Genomic DNA, 18789 nt, shown 5'->3' with positions numbered 1-18789 from the left:
AAGCTCAGCAGTGATGCATCCCAACAAAGAGGAAGTCATGCAGAAACACCAGGATGGTACATGGATGAAAAGGAACTCCTGGGCAAATTTAAACTCAAAAAGGAAGCCTACAGAGGGTAGCAGCAAGGGCAAGTAGGGAGGGATACAGAGAAATTGTTTGAACAGCCAGGGACCAGGTTGGGAAACCTGAAGCCCTGACAGAATTAAATCTGGCCAAGGACATGAAGGACAACAAGAAAAACTTCTGTAGGTACGTCAGCAATAAAAGGAAGGCTAGGGAGAATGTGGGCCCTCTTTGGAATGAAAAAGGAGACCTGGTTACCCAGGGCATGGAGAAGGCTGAGGTACTCAATTACTGGTTTTCCTTCATCTTCAACAGCGAGGGCTCAAGCCACACTACTCAGGTCACAGAAGGCAAACACAGGGACTAGGAGATCAAAGAACCACCCACTGTAGGAGAGGATCAGGTACAAGACCATCTAAGGAACCTGAAGGTGCACAAGTCCATCGCACCTGATCAGAAGCATTCACAGATCCTAAGGGAACTGGTGGATTAAGTTACTAAACCTCTATCTATTATATTTGAGAAATCATGGCAGTCCGGTGAAGTCCCCACTGACCGGAAAAGAGGAAACATGACTCCCATTTTTGAAAAAGGAAAAAAGGAAGTCCCAGAGAACTACAGGCTGATCACTTCCACCTCTGTGCCCAGTCATATCATGGAGCTAATCATCCTGGAAACTCTGTGGAGGCACATGGAAAATAAAGCGGTGATTAGTGACAACCAACATGGCTTCACTAAGGGCAAATCGTGACTGATGAATGTGATGGCCTTCAACAAGGGGGCTAGAGAACTGGTGGATAAAGGAAGTGTAACTGACATCATCTACCTGGACTTACGCAAGGCATTTGACACTGTCCCACATGATATCTTTGTCTCTACATGGGGGACATAGATTTGATGGATAGACCACTTGGTGAATAAGGAATCAGCTGGATGGTTGCACTTAAAAGAGTTGTGGTCAGTGGCTCAGTGTCCAGCTGGAAACCTGTAACAAATGACATTCTGCAGGGGTCAATACTGGGACCGGTGGTCTTTCTATCTTTGTCAGAGACATGGACAGTGGGATTGAATGCACCCTCAGCAAGTTGGATGATGACACCAAGCTGTGAGGCACAGCCAACACCCTGCAGGGAAGGGATGCCATCCAGAGGAACCTTGACAGGCTTGACAGCTGGGCCTGCATGAACTTCATGAAGTTCAACAAGGCCAAATGCAAGGTCCTACACCTGAGTCGGGGCAATCCCAAGCACAGTTGCAGGCTGAGTGTAGAATGGAGGAGAAGAACTTGGGCGTGCAGGTGGATCAGAAGCTCAACATGACCCAGCAGTGCGCACTTAGCCCAGAAAGCCAAACATACCCTAGGCTGCATCTAAGGAAGTGTGAACAGCAGGTTTGCCCCTCTATTCTGCTCTAATGAGACCTCATCTGGAGTACTGCACTCAGTTCTGGAGTTCTCAGCACAGGAAGGACATGGATCTGCTACATTGAGTCCAGAGGAAAGCCACGAAGATGATCAGAGGACTGGAGCACCTCCCATATGAGAACAGGCTGGAAGACTTGGCCTTGTTCAGCCTAGAGAAGAGAAGAGAAGACTCGAGGGAGGCCTTATAGCAGCCTTACAGTACTTAAAGAGGAAAGCTGGGAGCCTTATCCCTGGAGGTGTTCAAGGCCAGGCTGGATGAGGCTTTGAGCAACCTAACCTACTGGAAGGTGTTCTTGACCATGGCAGAGGGATTGTAACTGTAATCATTAAGGTCCCCTCCAACTTAAACCATTCTATGATTCTATCTTCTGAGAATGTTTTCAATGTGAGAACTTGATTACCTCAGACATTTTTTAAATAATCATACTGTAACTGATCGCAATTAAAAGAAAAATTGTTTTATTTTCTTATAAAATCCTAGGTTGATGAGATTCTGCCACTCGATAATTGCAGCCATTACAAATGTGAAAAGATTGAAGATCAATTTGTTGCAGTCCAAACTAAAAGAGTATGCCCCGAGTACAACCCAGGAGAGTGCATTCCTGTAAGTTTTAACCAATTCTTTATTAATTGAATACAGTTTAAAAGAACAAAGGCGGGGGGAGGGGGAAGGAAAAATACAACACATCACTTTCACTAAAGTTCAGAAACATCTTAAGAATGAATTTAATCTTGCTGTAACATTAGTAATAAAAAAAGCATAGTATTTTTGTATGAGGCTACAAGGATTCAAGACTTCTATGATGGGGACACTAAGTCACCCATAGTTTCATCCAGTGTTTGTCACAGAGGAGCCTTCTGCCCAGTATCAGTAATGCTAACTCATATTCATGATCATGGTTGTCATCTGTGCATTAATGCAAATCCTTCATCTTTACTTCTGCAAAGGATGAAGCAGAGACTACTCCCGATGGGTGCTGCAAAATATGCAGACGTAAGTAATGTTGTGTTCATTTTTTCTGCTTGAAGAGCACTGTATTCAACTTCTAACTATCCTTGATTGGATGAAATGATTCTTCACTCCCCCATTTTTCACTTACTGTATTTATCAAGACCCTGTGCTTCAGTGTTTATTCAAAATGAAGAAGGAAATTGGTTTTCCTGATACTGAACACCACAACTCAAACCACCACTATTCAAGCCTCTGCGTTATATTCCAAAACAACATACAGCTGAAATCAAAAAATAACCTGAAAATTTCAGATACATTACACATTATCCCCATCTCCACTGTCACATACTGCAGATTCTCAATAATCAGACACCCAGCACTCTGAAACTGTTTTAACATTCGTTTAGTTCTGAAATACAGATCTGAAGTATACTTTTTTTTCCTTTTCTTTTTGTGAAGCTCCAAACTGTAAACCTTACAGCAAAAAAACTGTGATCCGCCATGGTGACTGTGAATCTTCAGAACCTGTTGAACTGACGTATTGTGAAGGCAACTGTCCTGGTTATTCAGTGTAAGTTCCAAAAACTTGATTTAACATTTCTATGGTTTCACTTATACTGATCTCTGAAGTTAATCAGTCACCTGTGGGTACTGAGGGAATTAGCAGAAGTGCTCACCAAGATACTTTCCATCATTTATCAGCAGTCCTGGCTGCTAACCAGGGAGGTCCCAGTCGACTGGAAGTTAGCAAATGTGACAGCCATCTACAAGGAGGACCAGAAGGAGGATCTGGGGAACTACAGCCCTGCCAGTCTGACCTCAGTGCTAGGCAAGGTCATCTTGAGTGCCATCATGTGGCATGTGCAGGATAACCATATGTTCAGGCCCAGTCAGCATGGTTTTAGGAAAGGCAGGTCCTGCTTGACTAACCTGATCTCCTTCTGTGACAAAACAGATGGATGAGGGACAGATTGTGGGTGTTGTTTATCTGGATTTTAGAAAGGCCTTCAACACCGTTTCCCACAAGCATGTTCCTGAACAAACTGGCTGCTCGTGGCTTGAATGTGCATAGACTTCATCGTCTGAAAAACTGGCAGGACGGCCAGGCCAAAAGAGTTGTGGAGAATGGAGTTTAACGCAGGTGGAGGCCAATCACAAGTGGTGTCCCCCAGGGCTCAGTGTTGTGGCTGGTCCTGTTTAATATCTTTATCAATGATCTGGATGTTTAGATTAAATATTAGGAAAAATATCTTCACTGAAAAGGTTGTCAAGCATTGGAATGGAAGGCAGAGGCAAGTGATTGAGTCACCACCCCTGGCACTATTTAAAAGCTGTGTAGATGTGGTATTTAGGGACATGGTTTCATGGTGGAGTTGGCAGTGCTAGGTTAAGAGTTAGAATCTACCATTTTACCGGTCTTTTTCAACCTACATGATTCTATTGTCACAGAATAGCAACAAAGTTAAAGTTATTCTATGATCTATTGAGTGGAATCAGAGTCAAAGAAAGCCAGAACATCTTCACTATTGAAGAGATGGGTAATTAAAATCACATCATAAATATGTATGGGAGGGAGGAAGAGAGGATGTAAACCCCACCCCATCCAAACAAACCAAAAAATCACACAAAACTCCCTCCAAAGCCAAAAAAAAAAAAAAGTAACTAGGGGGTCGGTCTGTGTGTCAGTTTTTAAAGAGAAGATATATTTTCTCTTCCTGGTGGAATACAGGTATTCTTTTGAAGCAAACCAGATGCGACATGAGTGTAGCTGCTGTCAGGAGTCTGGCAGCCAAACAAGAGAGGTGACCTTGACTTGCCAAAATGGAACAAGCATAAATTATAACTATGTCTACGTGGAACAGTGCCAGTGTATGAATGCATGTATTCCAAACACCTCTGCAGCAGATGACTCCCAAGTGAAAAAAACTGGCTCCCAATGGAAAATCAGCAGAAGAAAGAGATGATCATTGGAAAAAGAAAGCAGAGACTCTAGAGAAATTGGAATCATGTTTTCCCCAGAATAACTTGTGCTTTTCCTTTAACAGATCTTATGTCACTTTCTGTTCCCATCTTTTCTCATTTCTTACTTGTAAAGAAAAAAATAAAAGTCAAATAATTAAATCTTGGTGGATTTTTTAAGTGTTACAATATTGAAGGGTAAAAATAGATGACTGTGTAAAATACCTTTCAGTAAATTATAGAAATACACAAGTATGTTTCCATTCAATTACAAAACTGACATTTTGGCAAAAAAAAGTTTTAAGGGGTCTCAAAAACAAAACCAGAAAACACTGTAGCTATATTGCAGTTAGCTCTTGTGCCTAGGGAAAGCTTCATTGCATATCATTTTTAAGGATATACTAGTCATAACAGACATCACAGTGACAGGGAGAAGACTGTTTTCTTGTTTATTTTGTCTCTTATTTGATCAATAAAACTTTCAGCATTTTTCAATTTTGGCAACTGTTCAATATCCATCTTCATTATGTAAGTGACAGAGAATCCAATGGCATCAAGGAGTTTTCTAACTCAGATGTGTACTTCCAAAACCTTTTTCCTGATTGAGGTTAAATTCCCTCACATCCAGGTCTAAACATGTCTGCTTACTGGCATAATGTTTCTTCATTTGAAGAAACAAATCTATATATCAGTGAAAACTCTAACCAGTTGAAGAATACTCAAGGTGAAATCAATGAATGTGGTAAAATCAGAAAATTGTTCTGCCCATAATTTTAACAATATTCGCAAATAAGTTCAGGATGTGGTTTTTAACTGTGCATTCTAAGAGATTTGAATGGATTTACACTACTGAGAAAATAAACTACCTTTTCCCACAGTAGTTCATCATGTTTACCTATATTGTTTGGAGCACTTACCTTAGCAGTAGCTCTTACAATATAAAGCCTGAAATCTACCTTGAAGGCTTGGCTGAAAAATAAAGGAGAAACTGTTTGAACAAAATTTTATACATCTTATTTATCAGTGAAATTCAATCCCTGAATGAAATCAGTAGAGCCTTCACAAGCATGATATTAGGATTAACCACTGGGGAGAAGTAGGCAGGCTTGTAACCTTCACATTTTACTGCTGAACTCCTTTCAACACTTGACTACCCATGGCTTGCTCATCCCACAGCAGGGTTACTAGCTATGACAGTGGAGCAGACAGCTGCGCTGCTCCCTGCACCCTCTCTGACCCAGTAATAAGACACTTTTCATTGGGAACCTGGGCTGAAGCCAGACTAGCCATGCACCTCAAGTTTTACAATTTCAGCACTGCATCATTAAGACCCTGAACACTAGGTACCCAAAAAGTCCTGAACAGAGTGACCAGTGGGTCAAGCAGTTTGACAACTTCAGCATAGCTTCCCAGGTTTCTGGTTTCCATAGGTTTTAGCACTTTGGGCACAGCGCCATGAGAACAGAGGATCTAAAGCAGCACCACAGTGAAAAAAACAGCACTGCTGGCTGTAGGAAGTCTTCCTTTGTGAGAGATATTCACATATACCAGCTATGTTAGACCTGGTGTCATAATACAGAGCTAGCAATATTAATCCAAGATAGATAAATTGATGCCTGTAGAGCTCGTAGGTCAGGGCGCAGAGTGCAAAGACAGTGACACTTAGATAGTATATAGAAAATGAACATCTGTAAACACTTCTGAAGTTCACTTGGAGTTCAGGCTGAAGCCAGTGAAATCTGCAAGCTATTCCCCCCTCCTCTCTAATTCCCTAGTCTCTATATTATGAGTATTTAGCACCATGTTCACCAATTACAAAGCTTCCCTAACATTTTCTAGTCTGCAGGTTTTCCTCAACTGTTTCAAGTGCTGTATTACATATCAGTAGAATATTCCAGTTCAAGTCTTAAGCTGCCCTCTAACGGTCATTATTTGCTTCTCTAAATAAAACTAAAGAAATATTTTCGATTCTACTAGAAATATTAAGCCTTGCAGAGCATGTTCACCCATCAGAGACCAATTATATTAGCATATAAAGTGATTAAATTTTATTTTAAATTCCCAAATTACAGAAGATGCAGAGGCTACTTCTGAAAGCTGAACATCACTTTTTTACATTGGTTACCCATGCGTTTAACTTAAAGACACCTTTGCAACCCTCACTGTTCACATACTTAGCAGCACAATCCACTGCTTAGAAGAGAGAATCTTGATTAGTGGGGATTTCAGGGTTTGGGTTGTTTTATTCTGGTTTTTCTTTGAAAACCAGGCCACTGCAAAACAGCTACAAAACACTGAATTTTCTCTGTTCTCCTTAAATTAGTTTCCAAGTTTATTTTAAAGGGAAATCTATTTCTGCACTTTTGTTCTTTCAAGCCTACACAGAAGAAAACCCCAGGGACTTGTACTTTAAGGAATCAGGATTCAGGAGGAGACAAACATGTAGATTTCTCTTAGGAGAATATGCCATACTACAATTAAAAGTCCAATGAACCTACAGCAATTAATTTAAAGCAGAGAAATTAGCTAAATAGGAAAATATGAAGACATACGTTTGTTCGATATGCAAGAAATTATCATTTATGTTAAAATAAATCTAGTTATTGGGTACTATACCAAGCTCCTTAGAACCTGAAATGATGAAGTGCACATACATCATGATTTTACACCAAAATTCCCAATTATATTAAATGTACAATCATAGCAGCAAAATAATTCTGTTTATAGAACTAGAGATGAATAAATAATATTTCAACCAAGAAACACTATGTTACACAAAATGAATCCTGAGCCCTTTCTTGTCATTTCCAGGTGGTATGAAATTAATCAGAAAGTGCTGACTTTTCATCCGAAGGTATTTACCATAATCAAATTTACTGATGCTTCACAAAAAATTACCATAGAAAAGCATTCATCTACAGCAGATAATAGAACACTTGTTTTTCTATTCTGCTATCTAGTCATTATATGGACTACTGCATTGGGGAATATTGTGTAGTAGTATGCATGTATATGGTGAAACCACCCAGTTAGTGCATTTTATAGATATGTAAACATAATGCTTTTTAAACAGATCTGTCGACAATACTGAGAATCTTTAACAGCTAATTGAACAAAATGTCCCATTGTAAATAAAACCATTTTACAGGTTTTATTGTCTGATGATTTAAATTGGGCAGATATGAAGGTTACGTCTTTCTGTAGAAGTCAGTGCAGTTGTGGAACTGTAATAATTAACCACATGAAAGATACTTGTTAAGTTTTTAATTAATAACTGCGATAAATACTCAGAGTTCATCAGTTGGTGGATAGACATTAATATCACTGACCAAACTAAATTGGGCAAGATATCTATGCAACATTCATATGTAAAGCTGTTTACCGCTCAATTCAAATTAATGATCTATGTTTGCTCTAGGCTTTCCAAAACAGAAAATACCAATGACAATCAATCCAGTGGAAGGCTGTAAAATAGCCAAATAGACTAAAATTAATTTGAAAGATTAGATGAAACTCATTACTCTGTAAATTGGGAAACAATTAGCTTTATTAACCACAACAATTTGGGAGAACTGTAGTTCTTTATTTATCAGTCTTAAGCATATTTTGACAAATTCACATGATACAGAAATACTAAATAACAAGACAAATACTTCTCCATTTATACCAACATTTCTCTATCCTCCTCACCTTTCAATATAACTTTTCCTTTTTGCTCTTTTGAAACAGCACCTCCAGGCAGTGTTTTAAGGACATATTTTGTGGAATTCGGATTCTGACTTTCATTCACCTCCCTCACTTCCCTTCCTCTCTTGATACTTGATAACAAGAACAGCTTCCCATGCTTTTAATACAATAACATTATGGCTAAGGAGTTTGATGTGTTCATTCATGTCAGTTAGTTGCCTTCCAACACAGAGTTCCTGCATTGTTAATTTTGCCACTACACATAATGCAGTTCAATCTTTTGAGAAAGCAGAGCTTGTGTTCTCTGAGAGGCAATATGCTTCTTGGCAATGAGTTACTCTAGAACATTTACTTTTATATCTCCAGTTCTCACGCTTTCATTTCCTGAGTCTCAGATTATATTGCCAACGGGAGGATAATCAGTGATTTGGCTTATTAGGCTCTGCAAATACTGCTTGAGTACCCAAGAGAATTTCACTATAAAGTTCACTTACTGAAATCCTGAAAATAGGAGCTATGTGCTAAAGGGTTTTTCAGATGTACGAGTATAATGCAGAGCATTGACATCTAGAACTCCATAATGAGTTGGCTGCAAACTAAGGACTACCTCCTTTCTACACAGCATCAGAAGGAACCACATCGTATGCTGGCCCTCTTAAAATGACCAATCATACCCCATTTATTTTGCTACAAAAAAATCATATATGCACTAGCTTAGAATCTAGAAATTAAGATATTGTAGATATTGAATTCATTTTTACTTATTCCTCTTTCTAAAGCCTCTGCCTTTTCTCTTCAGTGAAGTAAGAGAATTGTAATGGAATTTTGCCTCCAGTAGAAAAAGACTGAGAATTTCTTTTGCATGAGCTTCATTCACCCTATCCACTCCAACTCACATAATAGCACAAACGAGAATTTTTATTTAAAACATAAATGCAACAATCAAACAAAAACATTGTGTTCTAACATCTAGAGTCACAGGAACCTTGTGGTTGTCTATACAGAGATTGTCACAACATAGTCCTTATGGCAGTGCCGTTTGCAGACAGCTACCTCTATACCACAACACTAAAGTATTAAGCTCCCCTGGCCTTTCCAGCTGCTTTCACTGTTTTGTGTCTGTCCACCATCCCTCATCACCCCCCAAACACAGCAGTTACAAATCACCTTGAATATAAAAATACCCAAATTAGCACAATGGGCTGCGCCATTTCTTTAGTACATTTTACCACTTTTGCTGTATTTCAACAGCGAAGACACAGATCATATTAAATTCTTTTGAAACATTCACTTGACATGAAGGCTGAGTCCTGGTCCTGAGGTAATGAGGCTCTGTATCCCATGACTTTAAGTCCTGAAGTTTGCCAGAAAGTATTTAGCTGCTTCTTGCTTCCATTATGTGTGAACATGCTAAACCATAAGAGAGACACAAATCCTTCCGTTTCTTTAAAGGAAGTGTGCTCCAAAGAGGATGTCAGATTTCTCTTACCAGCTGTTCCAATGGAAGTACTTAAATGTATAATTCTAAAGTATTCCCATAACATTTTGTGTCATTAAAAAAAATTCATAATTTCTTTTGGTATCATCCTGCTAAGGTTTTCTTACTTAGACACCCAGATTCCAGTAGTTTCAAGTAAATTTTTTCAAATGCACAAAAATAACATGTGAAAACAGAGCATTTAGGATGAAGAGGGAACAATTTCTCAACCCTCCAGCTACAGGCCAAATGCTGATTTTTAACTTGAGCTGAAAAAAAAAATAGAATCTCCCTTCATAAATTTTTCTTAACAATAATTTAAAAAAAAAAGCAAAGCATCTTAGAATCATCATAGAATTGCTAGGTTGGAAAAGACCTCTTAGATCGTTGAGTCCAACCATTCCTGTCTGCCACTAAACCATGTTGTTGAGTACCTCGTCTACCCGTCTTTTCAGTACCTCCAGGGATGGTGACTCCACCATCTCCCTGGGCAGCCTGTGCCCGTGCCTGATGACCCTTTTTTCCTGATGTCCAGTCCAAACCTCCCCTGGCGCAGCTTGAGGCCATTCTCCCTTTGTCCTACCACCTGTCACCTGGGAGAAGAGGCCAGCTCCCTCCTCTCTGCATTGTTTCTCACGTGTTTTTTTCCAGAATAACCTTCTCCATAATTTTACAAGGTACTGAACTGAGACTGACAGGCTAGTAATTACTAGAGTCTTCCTTTTTCCCCTTCTTGAAAATTGGGACACTTGCCATCTTCCAGTTGACTGGGACCTCTCCAGACTCCCAAGGCCATAGAAAAATAATAGAGGTTCTGCAATAATATCAGACAGCTCTTTTAGCACACTCGGATGAATGCCATCAGGCCCTATAGACTTCTGTGCCTCATGTTGGAGCAGCAAGTTTCAGATTCAGCTAGGATTTTATCCCCTAAGGCACGGTCTTCCACCAGGGCTCCGTGTGTACCAAGGCCCATCATCAGTGTTAAAGACAGAGATAAGGAAAGCATTACATATCTTCCCTTTGTCTACAACCCTGTTTGTGAGGTGACTGACCTCATTAAGTAACAGACTAATGTTATCATCTTTGATCCTCCTCCTTTTGCTGTTAACATATTTTAAAAACCTCTTTTTGTTGTCTTTCACAGTCCTGACCAGCCTGAACTCGAATAGAGCTTCACCCACATGAATTTTCTCCCTACAGCAGCAAACAGCATCTCACTAGTCCTACCATGTTGTGTGTCCTTACTTCCAATACATACTCATTTTCTGCTTAAGTTCTAGAAGATCCCTGCTTAACCAAACCAACGTTCTGCCCTGCTTGCTTGACTTTGGACACTTTGGAATTGCCTGCTCCTACACTTTTAAGAGATGGCTCTTAAAAAGTGAGCAGCATTCACAGACCCCAAATTTCAAAAGCAGATTCCCAGGGGACCTTACTAACTAGCTCCTTCAGCAGCCCGAAGTCTGCTCTTCCCATATCCATGGTGGAACTTTTACTGGTAGTTTTTCTCTTATCAATGATTTGAAACTCCTTTGTGGTCACTATGATAATGACAGCCACCAATCACCACTTCACCCACAAGTCCCTCTCTGTTTACAGACAGCAAACCTAGGAGGGCATCTTTACTAGTTGGCTCCCTTAGTACCTGCACAATTATCTCTTTGTGCTTCAGGAATTTCCTAGAACTGCTTTCATCTATTATATTCCCAGTTTGTTATATGGGAAGTTAAAATCACCCAGGACAACAACAGATGGCGTAGAGATACTCCTTGATTCCTCATAGAATAATTCATTGGTGTCGTCATCCTGGCTGAGCAGTTGTAGTAGACTCCACAACATCTGCTTTATTTGCTTTTCCCTTCATCCTTACCTAGAAGCTCTCAACCACAGCGTCACAAAGCATAAGCATGATACAATCCAAACCCTCCCTTACATACATCACCACCCCCCTGCACTGCCTACCACTTCTGAGGACCCTAGAATCACCCATCACAGCAATCCAGTCACGGGACACACCTCATCATGTTTTGCTTACACCAATGACATCATAGCTCTGGGACTGGGCCAAAGCTTCTAGCTCCTCTTGTTTATCCTTCATGCTGTGTGCATTAGTACAAAGACATTTCAAATATGCTCTAGTGTACTCAGCACATCTTGGAGCAGGCTGAAGGACCCTGCTAACACACCATCCCTCAAAGACTGTCATGCCACCCCCAGGCTTATGTCTAGTGAGCCTCTTTTATCCGTTTCCCCATTCAAATCGATCTTTCAATGAGTTCTGCTAACTCTTGGACAAAGATCCCTTTGCCCCTTCAAGACAACTGTATCCCATTTGTCAGCAGCAGGCCTGGTATCATGTAGTCTGACCCACGATCAGAAAACCCCAAATTCTGCCAGTGACACCAGCCATGGAACCAGGTATTGATCAGCTGGATCTTATTGTTTCTCCCCTTATCATTCTCTGCAAAAAGAAGGATAATGGAAAACACTACTTGTGCTCCTAATCCCTTCACTAGTTGCACCAAGGTCCTGAAGCCTCTTTTCATCGCCCTTGGACTTCATATTGCACCGTCACCGCTGCCTACATGAAAAAGCAATCAATGATTACAATCCGAAGGCTGTACAGGGGAGAAAGTTTCCTTGTCACATCTTTGACCCAGGCCCCAGGAAGGCAGTAGACTTCCCCAAGAAATGGGTCAGGTCAGCAAACTGGACCTTCTATTCCTCTCAAGAGAGTCTCTTATGACAATAAATCATCTTTTTAGTTTATGAAAGTGTCTAGGCCACAGAGTCTAGGCCAACTTAGCCTTAGCAACTCCCTCCAACCTAGATCAACCATAGTCCTCATGATTGTTTGGTTTCACTTGCAAAGCCTTGTACCCCTATTGTACAAGGGCACCTGCGAAGATGGGGTTGCCACAGAGGAGATATGGCTTCTGCACTGGGAAGGAATCTGTTGCCATTCCCCCCCACTATGTGCATTTTAATGATTATTTAGTGGTTCATTTTTTAATAGCATTACGCATTTCAAATCAACCTGAATGCCCCAGGTTAAGCTGCCTATTATTACAGAAATAATGCATTTAATGTACAAAAACATTGTCCTGTGACAGTGACAAGCTCCTGAATCTAATTCATAGAGAACTGTGGACAGCACAGACATGGAAGACAAATCCAGTGAACTCACCCACTGCAGTTATTTTGTAATTTGAAATAATTCTAAAATTAACTGAATCAGCCTTCATTCTCTTCCAATGATAAATGCACTAAAATTACAAAGGTTATCCGTTAGTATCTCATCTTCATACTCCATATTAGCACACTTTAATGTTTTAAAAATATGTTCTAAATGAATTCTTTGAATACTCCAAACTACTTCCATAGTTCTCCCACACATGGAAATACAGATGAAGCCAAGACCAATTTCAAACTATTTGCTTTCCACAAATTCACTTTTTCCATGTATATGTAAATTCTACTTCAGAAGTTATACCATAAGTATAGTCTACTTGTTCTTACAAAATTAATTATGCTCTTTGGCAAGATAGTAAAGAAAATCCTTCTAAAATATACTGTTAGATGAAAATATTCAACTTGGGTTTCTAAAGAAGCCTCCTGACAACCTGGGAGAGAATACTGAAGTCTTCTGTAGGCTACAACTTAAAACTGCAGCAGACAAAATGTCTAATATGTGTTTTAATTTTTCCTAATTATTCTAAGAAAACATATTTGTATTTCTTCCTAGAGGCCCTGCTCTCACTGATTTACTTAGATGTTTTAATTAAAAATACACTGATTTCTCTTTCCACTGGTTGATCTAGCATTGAAATGAAAAAGCTAATAAATATTAAAATGCTAAATAGATGATTCAGTAGCCAGAAGAACACTAACATTTGTTTAAGTAAATTAAGTCTTGCTTTTCTTAAATCTGCACAGGAGAAATGTGAAAGCAAATTGTATGCTTTTGAACATAAATTGGGATAGAAACTGACACTTCAGGGCTAGAAGGAAGCACAACTTTAAGAAAATTTTATTACATATTAAGTACACTAAGTACATTAGGGAAATAAATCAAAGGAAATTCAGTTGTGAAAGATTCCTCTCAACTATAATCTGTTAAAAAAAAAAAATTCCTGAAAAAAACACACTGAACTGGACAACAAAACCTAAAATGCTAGTTTGACAGCACACTACTACTACAGACTAGCAGTTGATTAATAATAACTAAGCATAGCAATGCTGTTAAATGAGAAAGAGAAACTCAAAACAGCTTTGCAGATATTATATAAACCAAATCTTCAAAATTCATTTATTATATATTAGCAGATAAAGCTAGCTCATTGTAGGTAAAATAGCACATAAGAATGTCTATTTAGTAACTCTTCATTTGGATACCATTCTCATCTGGAGTTCTCATTCCCTTCACACTGAAGAGCATTTCCTCCATACCCATACAATCTTCTTCATAGAATCATATAGAATAACCAGGTTGGAAGAGACCCACCGGATCATCGAGCCCAACCATTCCTATCAAACACTAAACCATGCCCCTTAGCACCTCATCCACCCGTGCCTTAAACACCTCCAGGGAAGGTGAATCAACCACCTCCCTGGGCAGCCTGTTCCACTGCCCAATGACCCTTTCTGTGAAGAATTTTTTCCTAATGTTCAGCCTAAATCTCCCCTGGTGGAGCTTGAGGCCATTCCCTCTTGTCCTGTCCCCTGTCACTTGGGAGAAGAGGCCAGCTCCCTCCTCTCTACAACCTCCTTTCAGGTAGTTCTAGAGAGCAATGAGGTCTCCCCTCAGCCTCCTCTTCTCTAGGCTAAACAACCCCAGCTCTCTCAGCCGCTCCTCATAAGGCCTGTTCTCCAGCCCCCTCACCAGCTTTGTTGCTCTTCTCTGGACTCGCTCCAGAGCCTCAACATCCTTCTTGTGGCGAGGAGCCCAGAAATGAACACAGGATTTGAGGAGCGGTCTCACCAGTGCCGAGTACAGAGGGAGAATAACCTCCCTGGACCTGCTGGTCACACCGTTTCTGATACAAGCCAAGATGCCATTGGCCTTCTTGGCCACCTGGGCACACTGCTGGCTCATGTTCAGTCGGCCGTCAACCAACACCCCCAGGTCCCTCTCCTCCAGGCAGCTTTCTAGACAGACTTCTCCTAGTCTGTAGCACTGCATAGGGTTGTTGTGCCCCAAGTGCAGGACCCGGCATTTGGTCTTGTTAAACCTCATGCCATTGGACTCTGCCCAGCGGTCCAGCCTGTTCAGATCCCTTTGCAGAGCCTCCCTACACTCCAGCAGATCAACACTTCCACCCAGCTTAGCGTCGTCTGCAAACTTGCTAAGGGTGCACTCAATGCCTTCATCCAGGTCATTGATAAAGACACTGAACAGGGCTGGACCCAGCACTGAGCCCTGGGGAACCCCACTTGTAACTGGCCTCCAGCTGGATTTCACACCATTTCCCACCACTCTCTGGGCCCGGCCATCCAACCAGTTTTCCACCCAGGAGAGTGTGTGCCTGTCCAGGCCAGAGGCTGACAGTTTCTCAAGCAGAATGCTGTGAGAAACTGTGTCAAAGCCTTTACTGAAGTCCAGGAAGACCACATCCACAGCCTTTCCCTCATCCAGCAGCCGAGTCACTCTGTCATAGAAGGCGATCAGGTTAGTTTGGCAAGACCTGCCTTTTGTGAACCCATGTTGACTGGGCCTGATCACCTGGTTCTCTTGCATGTGCTTCATGATAGCACTCAAGATCACCTGTTCCATGACTTTCCCTGGCACTGAGGTCAGACTGACAGGCCTGTAGTTCCCTGGATCCTCCCTGCGACCCTTCTTGTAGATGGGCACTACATCAGCCAGCCTCCAGTCCAGTGGAACTTCCCCAGTCTTCCAGGACTGTTGGAAGATGATGGAAAGGGGTTTGGCCAGCACATCTGCCAGCTCCTTCAACACCGTTGGATGAATCCCACCTGGCCCCATAGACTTGTGGGTGTCTAGTCGGGCTAGCAAGGCTCTGACCACCTCCTCTTGGATCATGGGAGCCTCATTTTGCTCCTCTGGCTCCTGGGTTTGTACACAGACAGAACGACTTTCTTTACAATTAAAGACTGAGGCAAAGAAGGCATTAAGTACCTCAGCCTTTTCCTCATCCCCTGTCACTGTTGTTCCTTCTGCGTCCAATAGGGACTGTATGGTCTCCCTAGTCCTCCTTTTATTATTTATATATTTATAGAAGGATTTTTTGTTATCTTTCACAGACATTGCCAATCTGATTTCTAGTTAAGCCTTAGCCCTTCTGATTTTTTGTCTACACAATCTCACTTCCCTCCTGTAGTCCACCCAAGAGGCCTGTCCCCTCTTTAAGAGCCCATAAACATCTCTTCTTCTTGATATCACTCAATATCTCTGTTCAACCAAGCTGGTTTTCTCCCCTGCCGGCTTTTTTTTCTGGAACATGGGGATGGCTTTCTCCTGAGCTGCTAGGATTTCCTTTTCGAAGAGCTCCCAGCCCTCATGGGCTCCCTTGCCCTTAAGTACTGTCTCCCATGAGACTTTGCCAACCAGCCTTCCGAACAGTCCAAAGTCTGCCCTCTGGAAATTTAATGCTACTGTCCTGCTAACCACTCTCTTCACTTCACCTAGAACAGAAAACCCTATCATGTCACGATCTCTTTGTCCTAGGCGTCCACCTACTGCCACATCGCCCACAAGGCCTTCTCTGTTCACAAACAGCAGGTCCAGGAGGGCACCCTCCCTTGTTGGTTCATTCATCAGCTGTGCAAGGAAGTTGTCTTCCACGCACTCCAGGAACCTCCTAGACTGCTTCCTTTCTGCTCTATTGTACTTCCAGCAGATATCAGGAAGATTGAAGTCTTCCACAAGAACAAGAGGCATTGAGCTAGAGACTATCCCCAGCTGTTTATAGAAGAGCTCATCAGCTGCTTCTCCTTGGCTGGGTGGTCTGTAACAGACTCCCATCACAAAATCTACCTTCTGGTGGGCTCCTCTGATTTTAACCCACAGGCACTCAATCCCCTCATCACCACAATCCATCTCAACAGTGTCCAAGTCCTCCCTTACAAAGAGGGCTACCCTGCCTCCTTTCCTGCCCTTCCTATCCCGCCTGAAGAGTTTGTACCCCACCATAGCTGTACTCCAGTTATATGAGTCGTCTCACCACGTTTCTGTGATGGCAACGACATCATAGGCTCCTTGCCCTACGACAGCTTCCAGCTCTTCCCTCTTATTCCCCATGCTGCATGCATTGGTGTAAATGCACTTCAGCCGAGCTGCCGAGCCTTCAGCCCTCTTAGAGGGAACAGAGTTCATTCCCAATTGCCTGGTAACTGGAGTAGCTAGCTCCAGAGTGCCCATATCTCCCTTAGGTGTGTTCTCCCCTACTTTCTGTGTGGTGAGGTACTGGTGGTCCTCACCAGCACACCCTCTCCGAATCACCATTGCCCCACGTCCAGGCTCATTCCTGTCTAGCCTGGTCTCAACCCCCTCCCCCTCTAGTTTAAAGCTCGATTTATGAGCTCAGCTAGGTTTTTAGAAAGGGCTTTAGCCCCTCTAGGAGACACACGTCTTCCCTCTTCCCTTGCCCTCCAAGATTGTCATTTGAACAATGCAACCTCACTAATACCTCATAACGCTCTCTAGATCTGCAATACAGTTAAGGTATTCTTAAGAAAGGAGGACCTAGAACAGTTAGAAAAAGGCATCTATCTAAGATGTATGCTTAAAATACTTTTGAGTGTTTACTGTATTTGTCCCAACAGATGATCACATGAAGAACCAGTGTAACTTATTAACTAGTGGAAAGGCTGAATAAAAGACAGTAATTGATACCTTAATTGTAGATCAGTCTACAGACATGAACTCAAAACTGTAATGTTCTCCAACAGAGACATAATACACTTTCATTTAGATGATACATTTATTAAATTAGAATGAAAAAGTTAAGGTACTTCAGAGTGCAAGAAACACATTTGGACACTGAACCTCAATACAGAGAAACAATGTCTTCAGAATTATTACAGCAAAAAAAAAAAATCCTCTGCATGATACTGCATATTAACCAAACAAGCAATAACATTTGTAAGGGAAAAAACATTCAGTACCATCAGCAGATGCAAACAGTAGAGAAAAAAGTAGCAAGGATCCAGCTAGACAAAAAAATGTTCCTACCTTTAGCAAGTTTAGGCTCTTGGCAAGACTCAAACTAGTACAAAGAGCACTAACTTTTAGCAGATGCCAGTCTTAACACAACTGGCTTTGGCTCCAAGCTGCTTGAAGCTGTTGAGACTAAGAGCAGCATCAAACACAGTATTATCCCATTAGCATTTTGTCAAAAGATACAATCATAGCGAGTGACAATTTGTTTTAAATCAAGAAAGAGACTTCCAGTTCCAATGTTTTCTTTTCACAGACTCTAGAATAACTGAACACTGTCTTTTTTTAAATCTCTCTCCAATTCAAACCTGACAATGAACAGTTTGACTGAAAGGATATGCATGCTGAAAAGCTGAGTAGCCTTATGATCAGTGTTTCATTCTCTTTAAGAAGATGAAGTAGCACATGTTGACATAAGAGTTTCAGCTATAACGCTTAATTAAATCAACACAAAAAATCCACAGAACAATATTTAAGTATAGTGAAAAATGCTGAAATTCATTGACTGGCCATACTGCTCCTACGTATCCCATCTTCAACTCATACATCTACCTTGTTTTGTATAACATTTGCCTAGAACAAAACATACAAAATAATTTCTAAGAACAGGGGCCTCCCTCACAGGCCCAGAGACTAGTTTATGAATAAACCTGTCTAATCTAATATTCGCACTTACCCCTTCTGGTGGTTAGGACTGAAAGGTGTTTTGTGGTTGAAATAAGCTGTAATAGGATGCAGTACAATTTACCAGCCATTATGTTGAACCATGACCACTTGCTTTTATAAAAAGCTGTATTATGGATCCCAACGTTTTAATATAAAATTTTAAATATATACATATTCCCTGAATTGTTCCATCCCTAGCAATTCATGCTATCTGTGTAAAAGTTACAGCAAGGAACTCTCCCTGGAGTCTAAGCATTAAATCCTTACAAAGACTTACACTTTTGGGTGGTGATGTTACAAATTACTGAGCTATATAAAAATGAAGTGCTTCTACATCTACTCAATCACAAAATTTACCATGATTGTAGGGAAGGGGCAT

The 18789-nt window shown here is 41.1% G+C and overlaps 1 protein-coding gene across 1 annotated transcript in view; it reads left to right on the top strand.

Annotated features, from left to right (window-relative positions):
- The window catches only part of LOC138720780 (mucin-5AC-like), a 56655-nt gene extending 54110 nt beyond the window's left edge, over positions 1–2545 (top strand). The window contains exons 39-40 of the mRNA XM_069857120.1: positions 1969–2091; positions 2436–2545. Coding sequence (XP_069713221.1) covers positions 1969–2091; positions 2436–2489 — 177 coding nt within the window. The 3' untranslated portion in view covers positions 2490–2545. The remainder of the gene's footprint in view (positions 1–1968; positions 2092–2435) is intronic.
- Positions 2546–18789: the final 16244 nt, after the last annotated feature.

This window comes from Phaenicophaeus curvirostris, chromosome 5 (assembly GCF_032191515.1).
Source record: "Phaenicophaeus curvirostris isolate KB17595 chromosome 5, BPBGC_Pcur_1.0, whole genome shotgun sequence".
In the NCBI taxonomy this organism is placed as follows: Eukaryota; Metazoa; Chordata; class Aves; order Cuculiformes; family Cuculidae; genus Phaenicophaeus; species Phaenicophaeus curvirostris.
Note: the sequence above shows the minus strand (reverse complement) of the source record. Positions and strands in the feature narration are given on the sequence as shown.